This window comes from Puntigrus tetrazona, chromosome 14 (genome assembly GCF_018831695.1).
Source record: "Puntigrus tetrazona isolate hp1 chromosome 14, ASM1883169v1, whole genome shotgun sequence".
In the NCBI taxonomy this organism is placed as follows: domain Eukaryota; kingdom Metazoa; phylum Chordata; class Actinopteri; order Cypriniformes; family Cyprinidae; genus Puntigrus; species Puntigrus tetrazona.
In genome coordinates this window covers 25,979,289-25,998,291 of record NC_056712.1, presented here as the reverse complement: position 1 = coordinate 25,998,291, position 19,003 = coordinate 25,979,289, and the positions used below count along the sequence as shown (strand labels likewise).

Sequence of the window (19,003 nt, the reverse complement as noted above, 5' to 3'; positions counted from 1 at the left end):
AATGTTTAAAGTTTTATTTATCCAAGCAGTTTAATCCAATGTACTTTTCCCAAATGTTCAGCTATCAACCGCCAGAACACAATTGACAATGAGCATTCATTAAGAGGAATTAAAAAGAAAGGAATGTTTTGGAATTTTCAAAATTAAAAAGTTCTTTTGCTTTTTTTTTTTAATTTTTAATATTTTTTTAATATAATCAAGGTCGAGATTTAGTTTCTCGACCCGGCGAAACATTTGGATGTCATCACGTCGTCGGTTTTTTTTTTTTGCTGTTTGACTTTGTTTTACGATATTTATTCAATTTTTTTTTTTTTTACTGCGTCCCTCTTGGTGAAGACTGGGCCGAAGGGAACCATTCTGGGAGAAGGAAGAAAAACGTAAAAGATTAGAAAGCAGTACTGCTTTAGTAGTCGAAGAAAGACCCATCCAAGTGGTGTCCTGACCTCAGACAGCCGGCACCGCGGCGCTGGGGACTGATTTCTGGGCAGCTTCTTTGGCCTGATGAGCCTGCAGCACCGCCACCGCTTCATCCACCTGCGACACAGCGAAGAACACATACAGAACATTAACCCTGGGATCAGTCGAGTTACAAAGAGGACACAAATACGCCAAAAAAGCAGCCAAACTGAAGGTCGAGTTTATGAAAACGAGCCATTTTTATATAAGACGATATGTTGAGCACACGCCACATCCACGATTTTAAAGCTGCATAAACTTCGCTCTATGACACACAAAACAGGACAAATACGAGCATTTGCTTAATAGGCCACACCTGAGAAAAATGGTAGCAATTGTTTAAAGAAAAACGTGACATTTTCAAAGTCTTGCCAACGAGAAAAAGACCGTCAACAAAAACGACTTTGGGTTTCAACGAGGACCAATTTTTAGTATCTAGCATGCAACATTAAAAGAAAATACACACTTGCGCCAAAAATGCAGTTGGCATTAACACAATGACGTTAAAAGCAAAAGGGTCATGCAACGGCTTAAATAACACGGGGTTGAGCGTCCCACGAGCACTGACCTTTGACCTCAGGGACTCGGGGGACTCCAGCATGTGCAGCAGCTCAGAGTTATCGATCTCCAGCAGCATCCCGGTGATCTTTCCAGCCAGGCTGGGGTGCATGTTCTGGATGAGCGGGAACAGACGCTCACCTGTCGGAGAACACGGCGTGTGAGAGACTCCGCTCGAAATACAGACTTTGACGTTTTACAATGTGCAAGCGACAGCTTTAAAAAGAGACGTTCAATGCAAATATAGGTACGCCGTACAAAAACAAAACGGGAAATAATGTGCATACTTTGTGCAATTTCTGTTTTTAAATTCCGACTATAAGTTACACACAAAAGCCCTTTGTTTCAAATAACTGAAGTATCAAAATATGGCTGAAAAGATCATGTTCCTCCATAAAACTTCACAATGGATTAAAAACTGGCTTTTTTACAATTCAATAAAACCCTAGCGCTTTAAAGGATTGGTGAAGAGTCAATGCCATTCGGTGGGTGTCGTCTGTAAACCACAGTACAAGCGTACGACTATGAGAGAGGATAAACTCACCCAGCATCTGCTTCTGCTCTTGAGGAGGGGCGGCAGCCAACATGGACGCCGTCAGAGGCTCCTGACCCTGAACATGGACCGCAGGCTGAACGGGACGAATACAGAAATGTGTTAGACACTTCTCGTGCAAGATTGAGCGCACGTTTGCGGGATGTTCTGAGGCAAATAGCAAGTTAAACTGAAAAACACCGGTTCAGAGAAGCCTGACGGTCAATAGAGATATTAATGTTTATGATATCTTAATGTTTTCATCTTCGAGGTCACATGGTCTAGTTTTAAGCTGATAAATGGTTATATTTTGCAACAAAACGAAGTTGCAGAATGACAGAGCTAGATAAAATCAGGCAATACTTGAGATTTTATACAGTATATAGTCACTTCACAGGAGCGCACTGCTCTTAAATAACTTAGGAGCAAACCGTCAGACTCACAAAACACGTTATAGGCTATGCCTAATAAAAAGGCTAACTGTTTAAAAACATACAAAAGTGAATTTTATGCATGTGGATGAAACAAACTATGCATTTTGCAAAAAGTTAACTATAAGTAGTGCTATGCAAGGTGCAAAAGTTAAGCGCTTTTTGCTAGGGATGCAACCGTCACGACACGACTTCCTCATGATTTTTAAGAGAACGAGATTAGTTTGAATGGCGCACCTGCTGCATGGGCACCTGCGGCTGCGTGGGCATGTGCTGCTGAGGGTTGCGGACTCCAGGGGCGTATTTGTACTGCGGCACTCCTCTGACCTGAGCCGTTCCTGTCGCTGCTCCGGCGGCGGTGGGACGAGGGCCCATGGCCTGAGACGCTGAGGGGGAAGAGCACGAGCCGGATGAGCGGACGGTGCAGGAAAAGTGCGTGCGTGAGAGAGAAAGAGGGTCATGGCTCACCCATGCGCTGGGGCGCGATCACCCGCGGGACCTGGGAGGTGGGACGCATGGCACCGAAGGTCTGGGGACGGGGCGCCGAGGGCCTGACGGCGTTGGGCATGCCCTGGAAATCTGCCACGGAGATGAGAAACGGAAGCATGAGCGGCTTGTAGGAGCGCCGGGGGGCGTGGCTAAGTGCGAGTGGGCGGAGACTTACGCTGAGGGCGGACACCCTGAGTGGCCCAGCGAGGACTGGGGCGGAGCTGAGCGAGCTGACTGGTGGGATAATAAGCAGCACGATTCTGAGCCTGGTTAAGAATATAAAAAGAGTTACTGGCGGAGGCAAATTAAAACAAGCCGCACGTGAAGCGGCATTTAGATGCGTTTAATGCAAGACGTGACTGCATTTAACCCGCAACTGCTAATCACGTCTTGTTACATTAAACAATGTTCAAATCTGTTATTTGGAACTACTGAAGTTGTAAAATCTACTTTGTGAGATCATCTCGTTGTTAATGAGCGAGTCGTGCTTGAACCAAATCCTTGAAACAGGCAACTCGTTCAGGAACGAAACGCTGCGACGGTCATCAGAAACTAAATAATGCTGTGTTTCAAATCGTGCGTCAGCGAAAGAGAGCAAAAACGGTAATGAGGTCTAAAACAAGTCTCTTAACTTGTAGAACTACTGTAAAATAATTTTACATCGTTAATAAACACCTAGAAGCATGCACTAGTCTAGACTTTACGTGACGCATGGCTTTTCAAACAACGCCTGGGATGTGTACTTCAGAGCGACCTCTGACCTGAGGGATAGCGGCCATGAAGTATCCGGACGGCGGCGCGGGCTGGTAGGGGTTGAGGACGGGGTTGGGCACGGCTCGGACGCTGGCCATCCTCTGCATGTACTGACTGGTGAGATGAGCCTGCCGCTCCTCCTTCCTCTGAGCCAGGGCCACATACAGCGGCTTGGTGGCCACGATACGGCCGTTCATCTCCGTCACCGCCTTGGTGGCCTCCTCAGGAGACGAGAAACAGACGAAGCCGAAGCCCTTGCTGCGACCGCCTTCCATCATCACCTGAACGGAAACACCAGACTTCACTTTAACACACACACACACCTTGAGGAAAAATACATTAAACACGGCTCTGCTTTTATAATTAAACATCCTGTTTTTTTTAATATACATAATTTATAATCATTTATTGGTATTTAAATGTTAGGCATTAATTTAAAAAAAAAAAAAAAAATATATATATATATATATATATATATATATATATATATATATATATATATATATATATATATATATATATATATATATATATATATATATTAATGTGTTTAATAATATAAATGTGTCAAATTAGGTATAATTAATGTTTCTACTTAATTTGTAGCTGAAATGAACATTCCCAGTAATAAGTACTTATCAAAAACATTTTATAAACCCAGAAAGCAAAAGATCAAGCTAGTTTTAGAGGCCTTTCGTGCTCATTAATTGTATAATAAATAAAAAAAACCATAAATAGTTTCTATAATCTTTTGTATTCCATGAAACGAAGGAAACAAGCAGATGAATAAAGTGCAAGTCTGCAAGTTTTAGTCAAGCATTTGTTTTGAATTAACCCAATTTAAAAGACGAGAATGCTTTGTGATTACTGGAGGGAAAGTTTATTGAAGTTATAACACATCAAAAGATGTTAGGGTTCAGGGTCTGATTGAACTGAAGACTGATCTGGTACCTTAGCGCTGGTGATGGTGCCGAACGGAGCAAACTCTTTACGCAGACGCTCATCATCCAGGCCGTCGTCCAGGTTTTTCACGTAGAGATTGACTCCCTGTTGAAACAGAGTGTTTAAACTCGACTCACAGACGCCGCCCCCCCCAGCGCCGTCCTGACGTGTTACCTGGTAGCGGGTCATGCGGTCCTGCTTCATCTGCTCGAACTTGCGCTTGAGCTCCGTCTGACGCTCTCCCTTCTTCTGAGCGCGCCCCACGTACACCTGCTTCCCGTTCAGCTCCTTCCCGTTCATCTCATCCACGGCCTGCGACCGGGAGGAACGCGTCAGGACACAACAACACCTCAGCTAAAGCACAGAGAGGTTTAAAGCGCCGCTCACCCGCTGGGCGTCCTCGTGCCTCTCGAAGCTGACGAAGCCGAAGCCCTTGGATTTGCCGCCGTCGTCGGTCATGACCCGAATGCTCAGCGCTGGACCTGCGGTCACAAAAACAAAAAACTTATTTAATATATAAACAACATGTCAAATATACGTGTGTGTGCATTTAAACGGCACACATTTAATCCCATGATTACTATTTTGACAGTAAAGTGTGCATTTTTAAGATCTCGTGTTTTTGAAAAAAATGTAAATTTGTTTGAAATAACATTAAAGTTATCATTGTGACAATTTTGGTAAAAAATAAAATAAAAAAAGTGAAGCAAGCTTATTCTGACTTGTATAAATGTATAACATGAACATATTAAATTCTACCGTTTTAAATGAGTAAAAAATAAAATAGGATGAAAAAGGGTTTAATCATAAAAACTGTTTACCGTTTTAAATTGCAATTATTTTTCTAACCCTAAAATAAAAACATTTTCTCCTGATTTTTTTAATTTATCCACTAAAACGCCAATCAGTTTAAAAAACTTTTTAGGCATGTTTACATCAATTTAAATGATACAAAATAAAATTACATTTTACCTCCCAAAAATGTTTTTTCTTATTTTTTATTTATTTAAATCAATTTAATATGCCTCATGTTCTACATTTACACAACTCAGAATAAACTTGATTTTTTATTTTTTAATCAAAATGGTCACAATGACAACTTAACTTGCGTTTAATGCATATTTTGTGATTTGTCCATACAAAGCGATTTTGATACGATTCTTAAATACGGTTCAAATACATCAAGATGTCTGCATAAAAAGAAATGAGTGATTTTGTGCGCATTGCACGTGTAAAATATTCAATAAATGTATTTAAAATTAATCTGTGATAATAACTCAAACTGTAAAACTCACCGAATTTGCTGAAAATTTCCCTCAGCTTCTCATCATCCATGTCTTCTCCGAAGTTCTTGATGTAAACGTTGGTGAACTCTTTGGCGCGGGCGCCCATCTCAGCCTCACGCTCCTTGCGAGACTTGAAGCGACCGACGAATCTGTAAGAAATAACGTATGCAATTCAACACCAAACGTTTCTATCCGACAACCCAGGAAACACTTTCCAAGCCAAATGTTTTAGGTGTAAATAAAACGCTTCACTCCAAACCAAACGCAGTCGAGCGCAACGCTGTTAATTCAGACACTTACACTTTGCGGTCATTGAGCAACATGCCGTTCATTTTCTCGATGGCTCTCTCGGCGGCCTCGTGGGTCTCAAAGTGAACGAGGCCGTATCCTTTAGAGCCGTTCTCGTCGCAAACCACCTTCAGAGAGAGAACAGCAGCACTGAGCGCGAGCACCGACAAACAGCAGCATGCAGGCCGGCCGGACGCCGAGCCTTACCTTGCAGGACAGGATGTTGCCGAAGGCAGAGAACGTGTCGTAGAGGGCCTTGTTGTCGATGGACTTGTCCAGGTTCTTGATGAAGATGTTCCCCACGCCGCTCTTACGCAGCGACGGATCTCGCTGAGACCACATGATACGGACGGGCCGGCCCTTGATTACGTCAAAGTTCATCGTGTCCAAGGCTCTCTCAGCTGAAAGAGATCAGAAACACAGTGCATTAAAATTCATATAATATCAAACATCTGTGTGCATGTGTAAATATATATTTTTTAGATTAGTGTTTTCCTCTATGCTCTACTAAATGGCTTTTTATTTTTTTTATTGTATATAGGTATATATATATATATATATATATATATATATATATATATATATATATATATATATATATATATACACACACACACACATATATATACTCATATACACTACCTTATACAATAAAAAAATTGCCATTTAGAATATTAATATAAATATTGTATATTAAATTGAAAATTGAATAATAAATTTAATTTAAATAAATTTAATTTTATAAATTAAAATGAAAAACCCAACATCTTTGACAAATATAGAGCAAAACATTAACCTAAAGACTATACATTTAAATAAAAATAAATAAAGTATAAGTATGTATATATATATATATATATATATATATATATAAATAATAAGAGTATATATATATATATATATATATATATATATAAGAATAAATATATATATATATATATATATATATATATATATATATATATATATAGAGCTAAAATTAAAAAAGTATCAGACAAATATAGAGCAAAAATACTATATACTAAGATATCTATACATATTTTTTTTCTAGAATTGTTAACTTATATACAACAATCTAAAACAGTGTATGAGAGAGAGAGAGAGAGAGAGAGAGAGAGAGAGAGAGAGAGAGAGAGAGAGAGATAAAGACACATTAAAACACGGTCTCCTTCTCGGTTGAGACACACCGGGGGTCGCTCACCGTCGGCGGGCTGCTGGAAGTTGACGTAGGCGTAACCGAGCGAGCGGCGGGTCATCATGTCCCTGCACACCCGGATGGACAGGATGGGCCCGGCGGGACTGAACTTCTCGTACAGCATGGCCTCGGTCACATCCGGGTGCAGATCCCCCACATACAGAGAAGCCATCGGGTAACTGGGCGCGCTGGGGTTCATCTTCACACCGAAGAGCTAACGAAAGAGCTGGAAACGCGGACCTGATTGAACACACGCGATCGGACGAGACCAGAAACGGATCGCTTTTTTTTCCTCGAAGACGCTCAAATACTCTTCGAGAACAGACTTAGAGACGAATTAAAACGCGTTCGGTACCGATTCGGCGTCGATGTTTCGGCGGTATCGATGATTAAAATCTCCTCAGGCCTACTGCGGTGCTGCCCTGCGATTAAACTCCTCAAACCCGTCCGCGGAATCCTGCCTCACCGAGGTGTTCGGTAATAAAAGTTGATTTTTTGTTGGTATTTTTTTCTGTTTTGTGATTTTTTTTTGTATTTTTGATTTTTTATATAAGATGTGTGCCGAGGCTCTGAGGCACACGCGCTCTCTCTCGCACCGCACAAGGTAGGGGGAGAGAAGCGGAAGTACGGCTCTGATAAGAAGGCGTCCTCGCCGGATGTTGCGTGGGTTTCCTTTATATTTTTACGTAAGAGCAGAATAAGAGTCCGCGGGCTGCTATAATAAGAGTAGCGCGATACACGAAAAAAATATATAAGACCGGACGTAAAGGTCGCGGATGGGTTTTCATGAAGGTCATATATGAATTATATAAAACAATCTGCCCGATGCCATATCATTGGTTTAATACATTATATATCAATTCGCAACCAGATGAAAGATCGTTTACACCACGGCATTAAACATTAAAAGGGCTATTCTGGGAAATAACGCAAAAATCAATCAATCATTTTTATTTATAATAGGTTATAATAGGTTGCATTAAAAGCACTGAAAAAGGTGTTAGATATAACTCAGAATTTAGGAGAAAAAATCTCAATGACCTTTTTTTTTATCCAGTGGCAGCAGTTGCCGTTTTCTTGTAATAAAAATACATCTCAGCTATGATGTGCAATTAATTACTCTCTTTATTTCTTTTTTTATTTCTTTTATATTTTGTCTGCATTATATGTTGTACATTTCTTTGAGACAAAAAAAACACATTGCATTAATAAAGCTTGTATTGTATTAAAGTATCATTTGCATTTGTGTACATATATATTAATGGATTGTTTTTAATGGTTTAGTATTATTGCATGTAAACCGTCATGTCAATAAAGGAAACTGAAATAGATAAACAGCAGTGCCCCGTGAACTGTTTGTATTTAGTGACAAAATCTTTTTATTGCACAGGTTAAAACACAACATGCAGTAAAATATTAAATAAATATTCCTTGCTAAAAGCAAACTTGAAAAAATGTATATATATAAAATAAAATATTTGTAAGATATCTGTAATAGACACTGAATTACTATTTAAAAATGAATATTATTTTTATGAATTAGTCAGTCTGTGTGTGGTCATTGATATCTGTCTCAGACGACTTGACTGAATGACATCTGAACTGCTTCCATCGGCTGATGAGACTGAAGAACAGCAAACGCTTCATTTATCTGAACACACACACACACACACACACACACACACACACACACACACACACACACACACACACACACACACACACACACACACACACACACACACACACACACACACACACACACACACACACACACACACACACACACACACACACACACACACACACACACACACACACACACAGACACACACACACACACACACACACACACACACACACACACACACACACACACACACACACACACACACACACACACACACACACACACACACACACACACACACACACACACACACACACACACACACACACACACACACACACACACACACACACACACACACACACACACACACACACACACACACACACACACACACACACACACACACACACACACACACACACACACACACACACACACACACACACACACACACACACACACACACACACACACACACACACAGATACACACACACACACACACACACACACACACACACACACACACACACACACACACACACACACACACACACACACACACACACACACACACACACACACACACACACACACACACACACACACACACACACACACACACACACACACACACACACACACACACACACACACACACACACACACACACACACACACACACACACACACACACACACACACACACACACACACACACACACACACACACACACACACACACAGATACACACACACACACACACACACACACACACAGATACACACACACACACACACACACACACACACACACACACACAGACACACACACACACACACACACACACACACACACACACACACACACACACACACACACACACACAGATACACACACACACACACACACACGCACACACACACACACACAGATACACACACACACACACACACACACGCACACACACACACACACACACACACACACACACACACACACACACACACAGTGAGTCAGCGTTTGTAGAAGAGAACATCTGCACACATCAAAACTATTATTGTAAATGCACAACTGATTTTCGTGTGCTAAATATACTATGCGAGGTGAACATTTCAACTCTGAAGAGAAGGTGAAGGTGATGTTTGGATCTCAGATCATGTAGAGAGACGAGCACCTGCTCACAGAAGAGCCCGTGATGATGGTGATCCTCAGGAGGATAGATGTGCTGCAGGGACCAGAGACCGGGGTTCACTGGGAACAAGAGAGACGGCAACACTCTTTCAGTTTGAATTGTCTAAATTTCTAATAATTTAATAAACTTTCAGTATATTTTATTTTAACTTAATTTTTTACACTTTTCATGATTTTATTACTTTCATGTTTTATTTAAACATATTTCATTTCACTTTTTTATAACTGCATTTTTAAAAAAAAATTATTTTAATTGGAGTTTTTTAAATGACCGATTTTAATGTTTCGTTGTTGTTACCTAAATTACTTATTTCTTAACATTTCCTATTTCTGTCATTTATTTTACACAATATTTTAATTTTGCGTTTGTCTGATGTCACTAATTACGTTTATGCTTTAAATTTGAGCGTTTTATTTGGATTGTATTCATTTAAAAACAAATGACGTTAATTGTTTATCATCTGATTGATTTTATTAAGTGTTCTATTTTGTCTTTTTTCATTCATTTTTATGAATGGATTCGATTTTGATTATTATTGTTGATTAATTTAATTTAATTTAATTTATTTTTTTTTTTTTGATTTTATCCATTTTAGCGTTTTATTTTTATTGTTTGTTTTTAGAATGTATTTATTGATTTAATTTATATTTTCACGAATGACAGAAATGCAGCCTATCTATTATTTAAAGGGATAGTTCGCCCAAAAATGGCAATTTAACTCTCCAGTTATTCTTCGATTGATATGGACTCGAATGATATTTCTGAAGTGTACCAGGACTTTGAAAGAAAGGAAGTGTTCGGCTCACCCTGAGGGCTGTCCTGAGGCTGGCCGCTGCTGTAAGAAGACAGACTCCGCACCTGTCAAAGAACGAGAGCTGGTGACCTGAGTCTGTCAGCCGGTCAGTAGACGGTCAGTGAGTGGACGGACCTGCCTGAGCAGAGCCTGGCGCTCCTTCTTCCTCTGAGCCAGAGCCACGTAGACGGGCTTGGAGTCGACGATCCTACGGTTCATCTCGGTGATGGCTCTGGTGGCTTCTTCAGGAGACGAGAAGCAGACGAAGCCGAAGCCCCGGCTGCGCTCGCCGTCCGTCATCACCTGAGCCCAAGGCGCCGGGTTAGGGCTGAATGCGTTGAGGAGAACGGAGGCAGGCTGGTTTGTACCTTAGCGCTGGTGATGTTCCCGTACGGAGAGAACTCGGTGAGCAGCCGCTCGCTGTCCACACGCCGTCGCTCAGATTCTTCACGTACAGATTCACTCCCTGTCACCACATCAACCACAGATACTGATATGATGCAAACCATAACTGTAATAACTATAACAGACGATAACAACGCTTATGACAGAAGTGCGACTACAACAATACCGTTATAGTTACAGTAACACTGATAATTACAGTAATAACTTACAATAACATATATATAACAGTAATGATAACAATTATAATGATAAATATACCACTAAACCAACTATACCGATAATTAAAACCGATAATTATCATAATAACCATAATGATAACTAACAATAACTTCAGCGATAACTATAACCTATAACTATAACAGTAAGCATACCACTATACCAATAACTAAAACAATAACAATAACTTCAGCGATAACTATAAGTGTAATGATAACTATAACAAATACAATATGATAACTAACAATAATTTAGTGATAACTTTAGCAATAACCATAACTATGACAATAGCAGTAACTATAAGAATAAGTACACCACTGTACCGATAACTAAAATAATAACCATAATGATATCCAACAAATAACTTCAGAGAACTATAATAATAACTAAAACGACTTCACTGATAAAAATAACTATAATTATATCTACAATGACAACTTTCAAAAGAACTAAAGTGGTAACTATAACAATCCATATAATGCAAACAAAAACTATAAGATAATTGTAATAACTATAACAATAACAGCAACTATAAGGATAGCAATAACTACAGCAATAAGATACAGATAACTAAAACAATAACCATAATGATCACTAACTACTTCAGCGATAACTATAACCACAAATATAGTAGTAATGGTAATTAAAGGTAAGATATTGATTAGCAATATTATCATGATGTCATTCAAGAAGTTAAATTAAAGGTGTATTTTTAGTAAAATAAAACCTGCTCCTGCTGGATCTGAAAGAATCTTCATCATGATGTCTCTCTTCTCTTCTAACTAGAAGTTAAATCCTACCACTGACCTCCGTATTTTTAGTAAACATAACAACACACACACACACACACACACACTGCATGACACACAGACAAAGAGACACACACACACACACACACACTTCAGACACACAGAGACACACAGAGAACACTCACACACACACACACACACAGACACACGACACACACACAGAGACACACACACAGAGACACAAGAACACTACACAGACTCACAGAGACACACAGAGACACACACACACACACACACACACAGAGACACACAGTGATAACACACACACACACACACACACACACACACAGACACACACACGAGACACACAGACACACACACAGAGACACACACACACACACAGAGACACACAGAGACACACACACACACAGAGACACACAGACACAGACACACACACAGATACACATAGACACACACACAGAGACACACACACACACACACAGAGACACACACACACAGTATTTTTACAATAAAACACACACACACACACACACACAGACACACACACAGCGGCCTACACACACACACAGAGACACAGTTCACACACACACACACACACACACACACACACACAGAGACACACACACACACAGAGACACACACACACACACACACACACACACACACACACACACACACACACACACACACACAGAGACACACACAGACACACACACACAGACACACACACACACACACACACAGACACACACACAGACACACACACACACACACACACACACACACACAGACACACACAGAGACACACACACACACACACACACACACACACACACACAGACACACACACACACACACACACACACACACACACACACACACACACAGAGACACACAGAGACACACAGAGACACACACACACAGAGACACACACACACAGAGACACACACACACACACACACACACACACACACACACACACACACACACACACACACACACACACACACACACACACAGAGACACACACACACACACACACACACACACACACACACACACACACACACACACACACACACACACACACACACACACACACACACACACACACACACACACAGAGACACAGAGACACACACACACACACACACACACACACACACACACACACACACAGACATATTTATATATTTATATCAGATAAACAGTGTGTAGTATCCTCTGATGCTTCAGTTCTCGTGACTCACTCGTTTGGCGTCGCTGTGATTCTCGAAGCTGGCGAAACCGAAGCCTCTGGAGTTTCCCTTCTCATCCGTCATGACCCGAACGCTCAGAGTCCGGCCTCACACACACACACACACACACACACACAACACACAATAAAACACACTCGACCGCATCCACAGAACAAACAAACACTCACCGAATTTACTGAACATCTCCGTCAGCAGCTCGTCGTCTACATCCGCCCCGAGGTTCTTGATGAAAATGTTCGTGAACTCTTTATTTCTGGCCTGCATTTCAGCCTCGCGCTCCTTCTGAGACTTGAAGTGTCCCACGAACCTGGAAGCACAACGTCCGTAGATGAGTCTGTGTCTTCATCAGATCTGGAGAAATGTGTCTCTGCAATGGAAGTGAATGGGTGCCGTCGGAATGAGAGTCTGATAGAAACATCACGGCCCATCAGAAGACATCTGGAGAAGATAAAAGATCAAACTAATCCAGAATTAAGATGATTTCTTTGTGGACCCAAAACGGTTCTCCGCAGACTTGGCAACACCGCTGTGAAGAACCTTTATTTTTAACCTTTACTTTCTGACGGCACCCATTCACATCAGACACGCGCTCCTCCCGATCTTCCCAGACTCACACTTTCTGCTCATTGATCAACACGCCGTTCAGTTTCTCAATGGCCTTTCCAGCGGCTTCCTGCGTCAGAAGACAGAGAAGTGAACAAAGAGAGAGAGAGAGAGAGAGAGAGAGAGAGAAAGCCTTTTGAGAGAGAGACAGAGAGAGAGAGAGTCACAAGCCACCTTCAGAGAGAGAGAGAGAGAGAGAGAGAGACAGAGAGACAGAGAGAGAGAGAGAGAGAGAGAGAGAGAGAGAGAGAGAGAGAGAGAGAGAGAGAGAGAGAGAGAGAGAGAGAGAGAGAGAGAGAGAGAGAGAGAGAGAGAGAGAGAGAGAGAGAGAGAGAGAGAGAGAGAGAGAGAGAGAGAGAGAGAGAGAGAGAGAGAGAGAGACAGAGAGAGAGAGAGAGAGAGAGAGAGAGAGAGAGAGAGAGAGAGAGAGAGAGAGAGAGAGAGAGAGAGAGAGAGAGAGAGAGAGAGAGAGAGAGAGAGAGAGAGAGAGACAGAGAGAGAGAGAGAGAGAGAGAGAGAGAGAGAGAGAGAGAGAGAGAGAGAGAGAGAGAGAGAGAGAGAGAGAGAGAGAGAGAGAGAGAGAGAGAGAGAGACAGAGAGAGAGAGAGAGAGAGAGAGAGAGAGAGAGAGAGAGAGAGAGAGAGAGAGAGAGAGAGAGAGAGAGAGAGAGAGAGAGAGAGAGAGAGAGAGAGAGAGAGAGAGAGAGAGAGAGAGAGAGAGAGAGAGAGAGAGAGAGAGAGAGAGAGAGAGAGAGAGAGAGAGAGAGAGAGAGAGAGAGAGAGAGAGAGAGAGAGAGAGAGAGAGAGAGAGAGAGAGAGAGAGAGAGAGAGAGAGAGAGAGAGAGACAGAGAGAGAGAGAGAGAGAGAGAGAGAGAGAGAGAGAGAGAGAGAGAGAGAGAGAGAGAGAGAGAGAGAGAGAGAGAGAGAGAGAGAGAGAGAGAGAGAGAGAGAGAGAGAGAGAGAGAGAGAGAGAGAGAGAGAGAGAGAGAGAGAGAGAGAGACAGAGAGACAGAGAGAGAGAGAGAGAGAGAGAGAGAGAGAGAGAGAGAGAGAGAGAGAGAGAGAGAGAGAGAGAGAGAGAGAGAGAGAGAGAGAGAGAGAGAGAGAGAGAGAGAGAGAGAGAGAGAGAGAGAGAGAGAGAGAGAGAGAGAGAGAGAGAGAGAGAGAGAGAGAGAGAGAGAGAGAGAGAGAGAGAGAGAGAGAGAGAGAGAGAGAGAGAGACAGAGAGAGAGAGAGAGAGAGAGAGAGAGAGAGAGAGAGAGAGAGAGAGAGAGAGAGAGAGAGAGAGAGAGAGAGAGAGAGAGAGAGAGAGAGAGAGAGAGAGAGAGAGAGAGAGAGAGAGAGAGAGAGAGAGAGAGAGAGAGAGAGAGAGAGAGAGAGAGAGAGAGAGAGAGAGAGAGACAGAGAGAGAGAGAGAGAGAGACAGAGAGAGAGAGAGAGAGAGAGAGAGAGAGAGAGAGAGAGAGAGAGACAGAGAGAGAGAGAGAGAGAGAGAGAGAGAGAGAGAGAGAGAGAGAGAGAGAGAGAGAGAGAGAGAGAGAGAGAGAGAGAGAGAGAGAGAGAGAGAGAGAGAGAGAGAGAGAGAGAGAGAGAGAGAGAGAGAGAGAGAGAGACAGAGAGAGAGAGAGAGAGAGAGAGAGAGAGAGAGAGAGAGAGAGAGAGAGAGAGAGAGAGAGAGAGAGAGAGAGAGAGAGAGAGAGAGAGAGAGAGAGAGAGAGAGAGAGAGAGAGAGAGAGAGAGAGAGAGAGAGAGAGAGAGAGAGAGAGAGAGAGAGAGAGAGAGAGAGAGAGAGAGACAGAGAGAGAGAGAGAGAGAGAGAGAGAGAGAGAGAGAGAGAGAGAGAGAGAGAGAGAGAGAGAGAGAGAGAGAGAGAGAGAGAGAGAGAGAGAGAGAGAGAGAGAGAGAGAGAGAGAGAGAGAGAGAGAGAGAGAGAGAGAGAGAGAGAGAGAGAGAGAGAGAGAGAGAGAGAGAGAGAGAGAGAGAGAGAGAGAGAGAGAGAGAGAGAGAGAGAGAGAGAGAGAGAGAGAGAGAGACAGAGAGAGAGAGAGAGAGAGAGAGAGACAGAGAGAGAGAGAGAGAGAGAGAGAGAGAGAGAGAGAGAGAGAGAGAGAGAGAGAGAGAGAGAGAGAGAGAGAGAGAGAGAGAGAGAGACAGAGAGAGAGAGAGAGAGAGAGAGAGAGAGAGAGAGAGAGACAGAGAGAGAGAGAGAGAGAGAGAGAGAGAGAGAGAGAGAGAGAGGTTCAGTTTCTCTGTGTTCGTATCAGAGCGTCTCGAGGAGCTCTTCACTTACTTTACAGGACAGGATGTTGCCGAAGGAGGAGAAGATGTCGTACAGAGCCTCGCTGTCGATGGTCTTCTCCAGGTTCTTGATGAAGACGTTTCCCACGCCGCTCTTCCTCAGAGAAGGGTCTCTCTGGGACCACATCAGACGCATGGGCTTCTCCCGCATCAGGTCAAAGTTCATGGTGTCCAAGGCACGCTCGGCTGAGACCAACACCGTTCAGATCTCATTAGGAATCAATCTTTTGAAACGATTCCTCTCGAATCAATAAACACGTTTCAGTCAGCATCAAGGATTTATACAGGAAACACTCTTTTAGGCCTCGGTTTCATCCACAATGATATACTTTCATAATGCATTTCTTATGTTTTGGACCTGAACAGAAACTTAATATTTTTTTAAACATTTTTTAGTAAGGGAAGTCCCTCAAAATACACATTATTTATTTGTTTTCAGATTTTTTTAAAATTATTATTATTTTATTTTTTTTAAGAGATGCCAAACATTAATAAAGGCTTAATATTTTTTGGACATTTTGACTGGATAAATGACAAAATGATTTACATTTATCTATAAAATGATCTATAAATGTATGCTACGGTCAAAAACATCTATTTATATATACATAAAATATATTCATCCTATATTCAAAATATATTCATCACTCTAGAGACTGATTTTGTTGATTAACTTTTGAACATTAAAATATAATAATAATATTGTTTTGATAGAAATAAGTGTGCATGTTTAAGAAAGGACTGTTTTTGGGCAGTCATAAGTTTGTAAATTTCTATGAATGTAATTTAACTCCTTCATTCCAATGGGGTTAATGTAGGCCTATGACATATTTCACTCAATATACACTATTGTTTTAGTTGAAAATATTAAGTATGAATATGAGTTATGAATACCGATTTGGCATGGATCATGAGAGCTGATATAAACGTGCTGATAACGGAGGATGATGTTTACCGTCGGCGGCTCGCTCGAAGTTGACGTACGCGTAACCGAGCGAGCGGCAGGTGAGTCGATCTCTGCAGACTCGGATCGACTGAACCGAACCGAGCGACCCGAATCGCTCGAACAGCATGGCTTCGGTCACGTCCGGCTCCAGGTCGCCCACATACAGCGAGCTGCTCTCTTTCATCCTCATCTTCATCGCAGACAGTCAGATGTCGACGCAGAACTCAGAAAAACGCTTGTAACGACCAACGAATCCTTGCGATTTAAAAGATTCGGTCAGATCGAAAATAAACATTCCGGTTATGACCGTCGTCGGCGTTTTATTCTGAAGACTAATAATGTTTAAATGACCATCAATCACATCAAACCACTCACTCTGTGTACTGCACATTATTTATTATAATATTACAACGTGCTAGAAATAAACAGTGTTTTTAAAGCAAATGTTTGATTGAATCCTTGTGTTGTTTTTAATTTTGTGTTTTTCTGAATAATACATATTAAAAAAAATAATAACAAAGTCTTTGAAAGAAGTAAGGCAACACACACACATTATAAGCACCATCTGAGATATCTATATATATATATATATATATATATATATATATATATATATATATATATATATATTTTTTTATCCATTTTATATTTAATATTTTACAAAAGTGCAATTTTAAGGCTATATGTATGTAAACATAGACGGATATATAGATAGATCCTGCATATATATATATATATATATATATTAAGTGAACTACTTATTTGAAGAGTCATTTTTATTGGTTAAAACAACATCCTGGTCTTATTAAAAATGCATTTTAAAATAACATCTATTGTATTAATTTCAATAACATTTCCTGATGTCTTTTCTTTCTCTGCTCCTTGAGAACAGAATAACAATGTTCTGTCTGGAATGTAAATATTTATTAACATTTCGCAGGATTTTCCCCCATTTCAATAAGAAAATGTGACACAAACGCACAAGTAACAGCAATAAATAAAGCGTGCTCTGCTCCGGGGTCAGTACCGGCTGTGTTCGTCCGTGGCCGTGACTATGACGTCCATCCAGATCCTCATGGCCTCAGCGCTGTGAGACACCAGGAAAAAGAGACGCTCGTAGGTTTTGACGCAGAAGGTGAGGCTCGGCCGCGGAGACTGAGAAACCACACGACAAGAAAGAAGGATCTCATGTAGTTACTGGAGCTGGTTAGTGTGTGTGTGTGTGTGTGTGTGTGTGTGTGTGTGTGTGTGTGTGTGTGTGAGAGTGTGTGTGTGAGAGTGTGTGTGTGTGTGTGTGTGTGTGTGTGTGTGTGTGTGTGTGTGTGTGTGTGTGTGTGTGTGTGTGAGAGTGTGTGTGTGTGAGAGAGTGTGTGTGTGTGTGTGTGAGTGTGTGTGTGTGTGAGTGTGTGTGTGTGTGTGTGTGTGTGTGTGTGTGAGTGTGTGTGTGTGAGTGAGTGTGTGTGTGTGAGAGTGTGTGTGTGTGTGTGTGTGTGTGTGTGTGTGTGTGTGTGTGTGTGTGTGTGTGTGTGTGTGTGTGAGTGTGTGTGAGTGTGTGTGTGTGTGAGAGTGTGTGTGTGAGAGTGTGTGTGTGAGAGAGTGTGTGTGTGTGTGTGTGTGTGTGTGAGTGTGTGTGTGAGTGTGTGTGTGTGTGAGAGTGTGTGGTCATGATCTCACGGTTGTAGCAGTTCTCAGGTGGTCGTAATAAACCTCCTCGATGGCCTGGAAGTAAATGACTCCTTTGAGCTTCTTCTCATCGAGTTCTGAAGAAATGAGAAGATTTAAGATGTTTTAAGAGAACATTCACATGATCACGGGTCTCACATCAGGGCTACTATCACTACCTAAAAACTAAATCATATATATACACACACATACATAACTGTAATTTATTTCAGCTAGCCAAAAAAAGCTAAATATAACATTTTCTTTGAACATAACTAAAATAAATAATAAAA

At 41.5% G+C, this 19,003-nt stretch overlaps 3 protein-coding genes across 5 annotated transcripts in view; all 3 read right to left on the bottom strand.

The window, feature by feature from the left end:
- On the bottom strand, positions 1 to 7,528 carry LOC122357970 (polyadenylate-binding protein 1A). The gene is made up of 15 exons (XM_043257675.1): positions 6,937 to 7,528; positions 5,943 to 6,136; positions 5,748 to 5,863; positions 5,457 to 5,596; positions 4,549 to 4,643; positions 4,336 to 4,473; positions 4,171 to 4,266; positions 3,228 to 3,500; positions 2,642 to 2,732; positions 2,446 to 2,556; positions 2,215 to 2,363; positions 1,559 to 1,643; positions 1,025 to 1,155; positions 444 to 534; positions 1 to 357 (listed from the first exon to the last, which is right to left on the bottom strand). Exons 1-14 carry the CDS (start codon positions 7,127 to 7,129, stop codon positions 445 to 447), a joined length of 1,902 nt encoding a protein of 633 aa, XP_043113610.1. The 5' UTR covers positions 7,130 to 7,528; the 3' UTR covers positions 1 to 357; position 444.
- LOC122357982 (polyadenylate-binding protein 1-like 2) lies at positions 7,274 to 17,252 on the bottom strand. The gene is given in 9 exon segments (XM_043257692.1): positions 7,274 to 8,581; positions 9,741 to 9,817; positions 10,565 to 10,616; positions 10,687 to 10,790; positions 13,189 to 13,287; positions 13,369 to 13,508; positions 13,816 to 13,881; positions 16,051 to 16,288; positions 17,058 to 17,252. Coding segments are annotated over 9 exon segments (1,041 nt in total). The 5' UTR covers positions 17,245 to 17,252; the 3' UTR covers positions 7,274 to 8,503.
- Positions 17,253 to 17,809: 557 nt separating this feature from the next.
- LOC122357971 (pleckstrin homology-like domain family B member 3) overlaps positions 17,810 to 19,003 on the bottom strand; it is a 22,819-nt gene continuing 21,625 nt past the window's right edge. For all 3 annotated transcript variants that reach the window (XM_043257677.1, XM_043257676.1, XM_043257678.1), the window contains exons 14-15: positions 18,723 to 18,808; positions 17,810 to 18,203 (exon numbers count right to left, since the gene is read on the bottom strand). In XM_043257677.1, coding sequence (XP_043113612.1) covers positions 18,069 to 18,203; positions 18,723 to 18,808 — 221 coding nt within the window. In that variant the 3' untranslated portion in view covers positions 17,810 to 18,068. The remainder of the gene's footprint in view (positions 18,204 to 18,722; positions 18,809 to 19,003) is intronic.

What these genes read in the sequence shown, in the direction of transcription:
- LOC122357970 (XM_043257675.1), bottom strand. Translation starts at nt 7,129, where the DNA reads ATGAACCCCAGCGCGCCCAGTTACCCGATGGCTTCTCTGTATGTGGGG. An exon ending in CTTCCAGCAGCCCGCCGACG is followed by an intron (nt 6,137 to 6,936) that starts GTGAGCGACCCC and finishes GATCTCTTTCAG; the next exon opens with CTGAGAGAGCCTTGGACACG. An exon ending in AGAGCAGAAGCAGATGCTGG is followed by an intron (nt 1,156 to 1,558) that starts GTGAGTTTATCC and finishes GTTCTCCGACAG; the next exon opens with GTGAGCGTCTGTTCCCGCTC.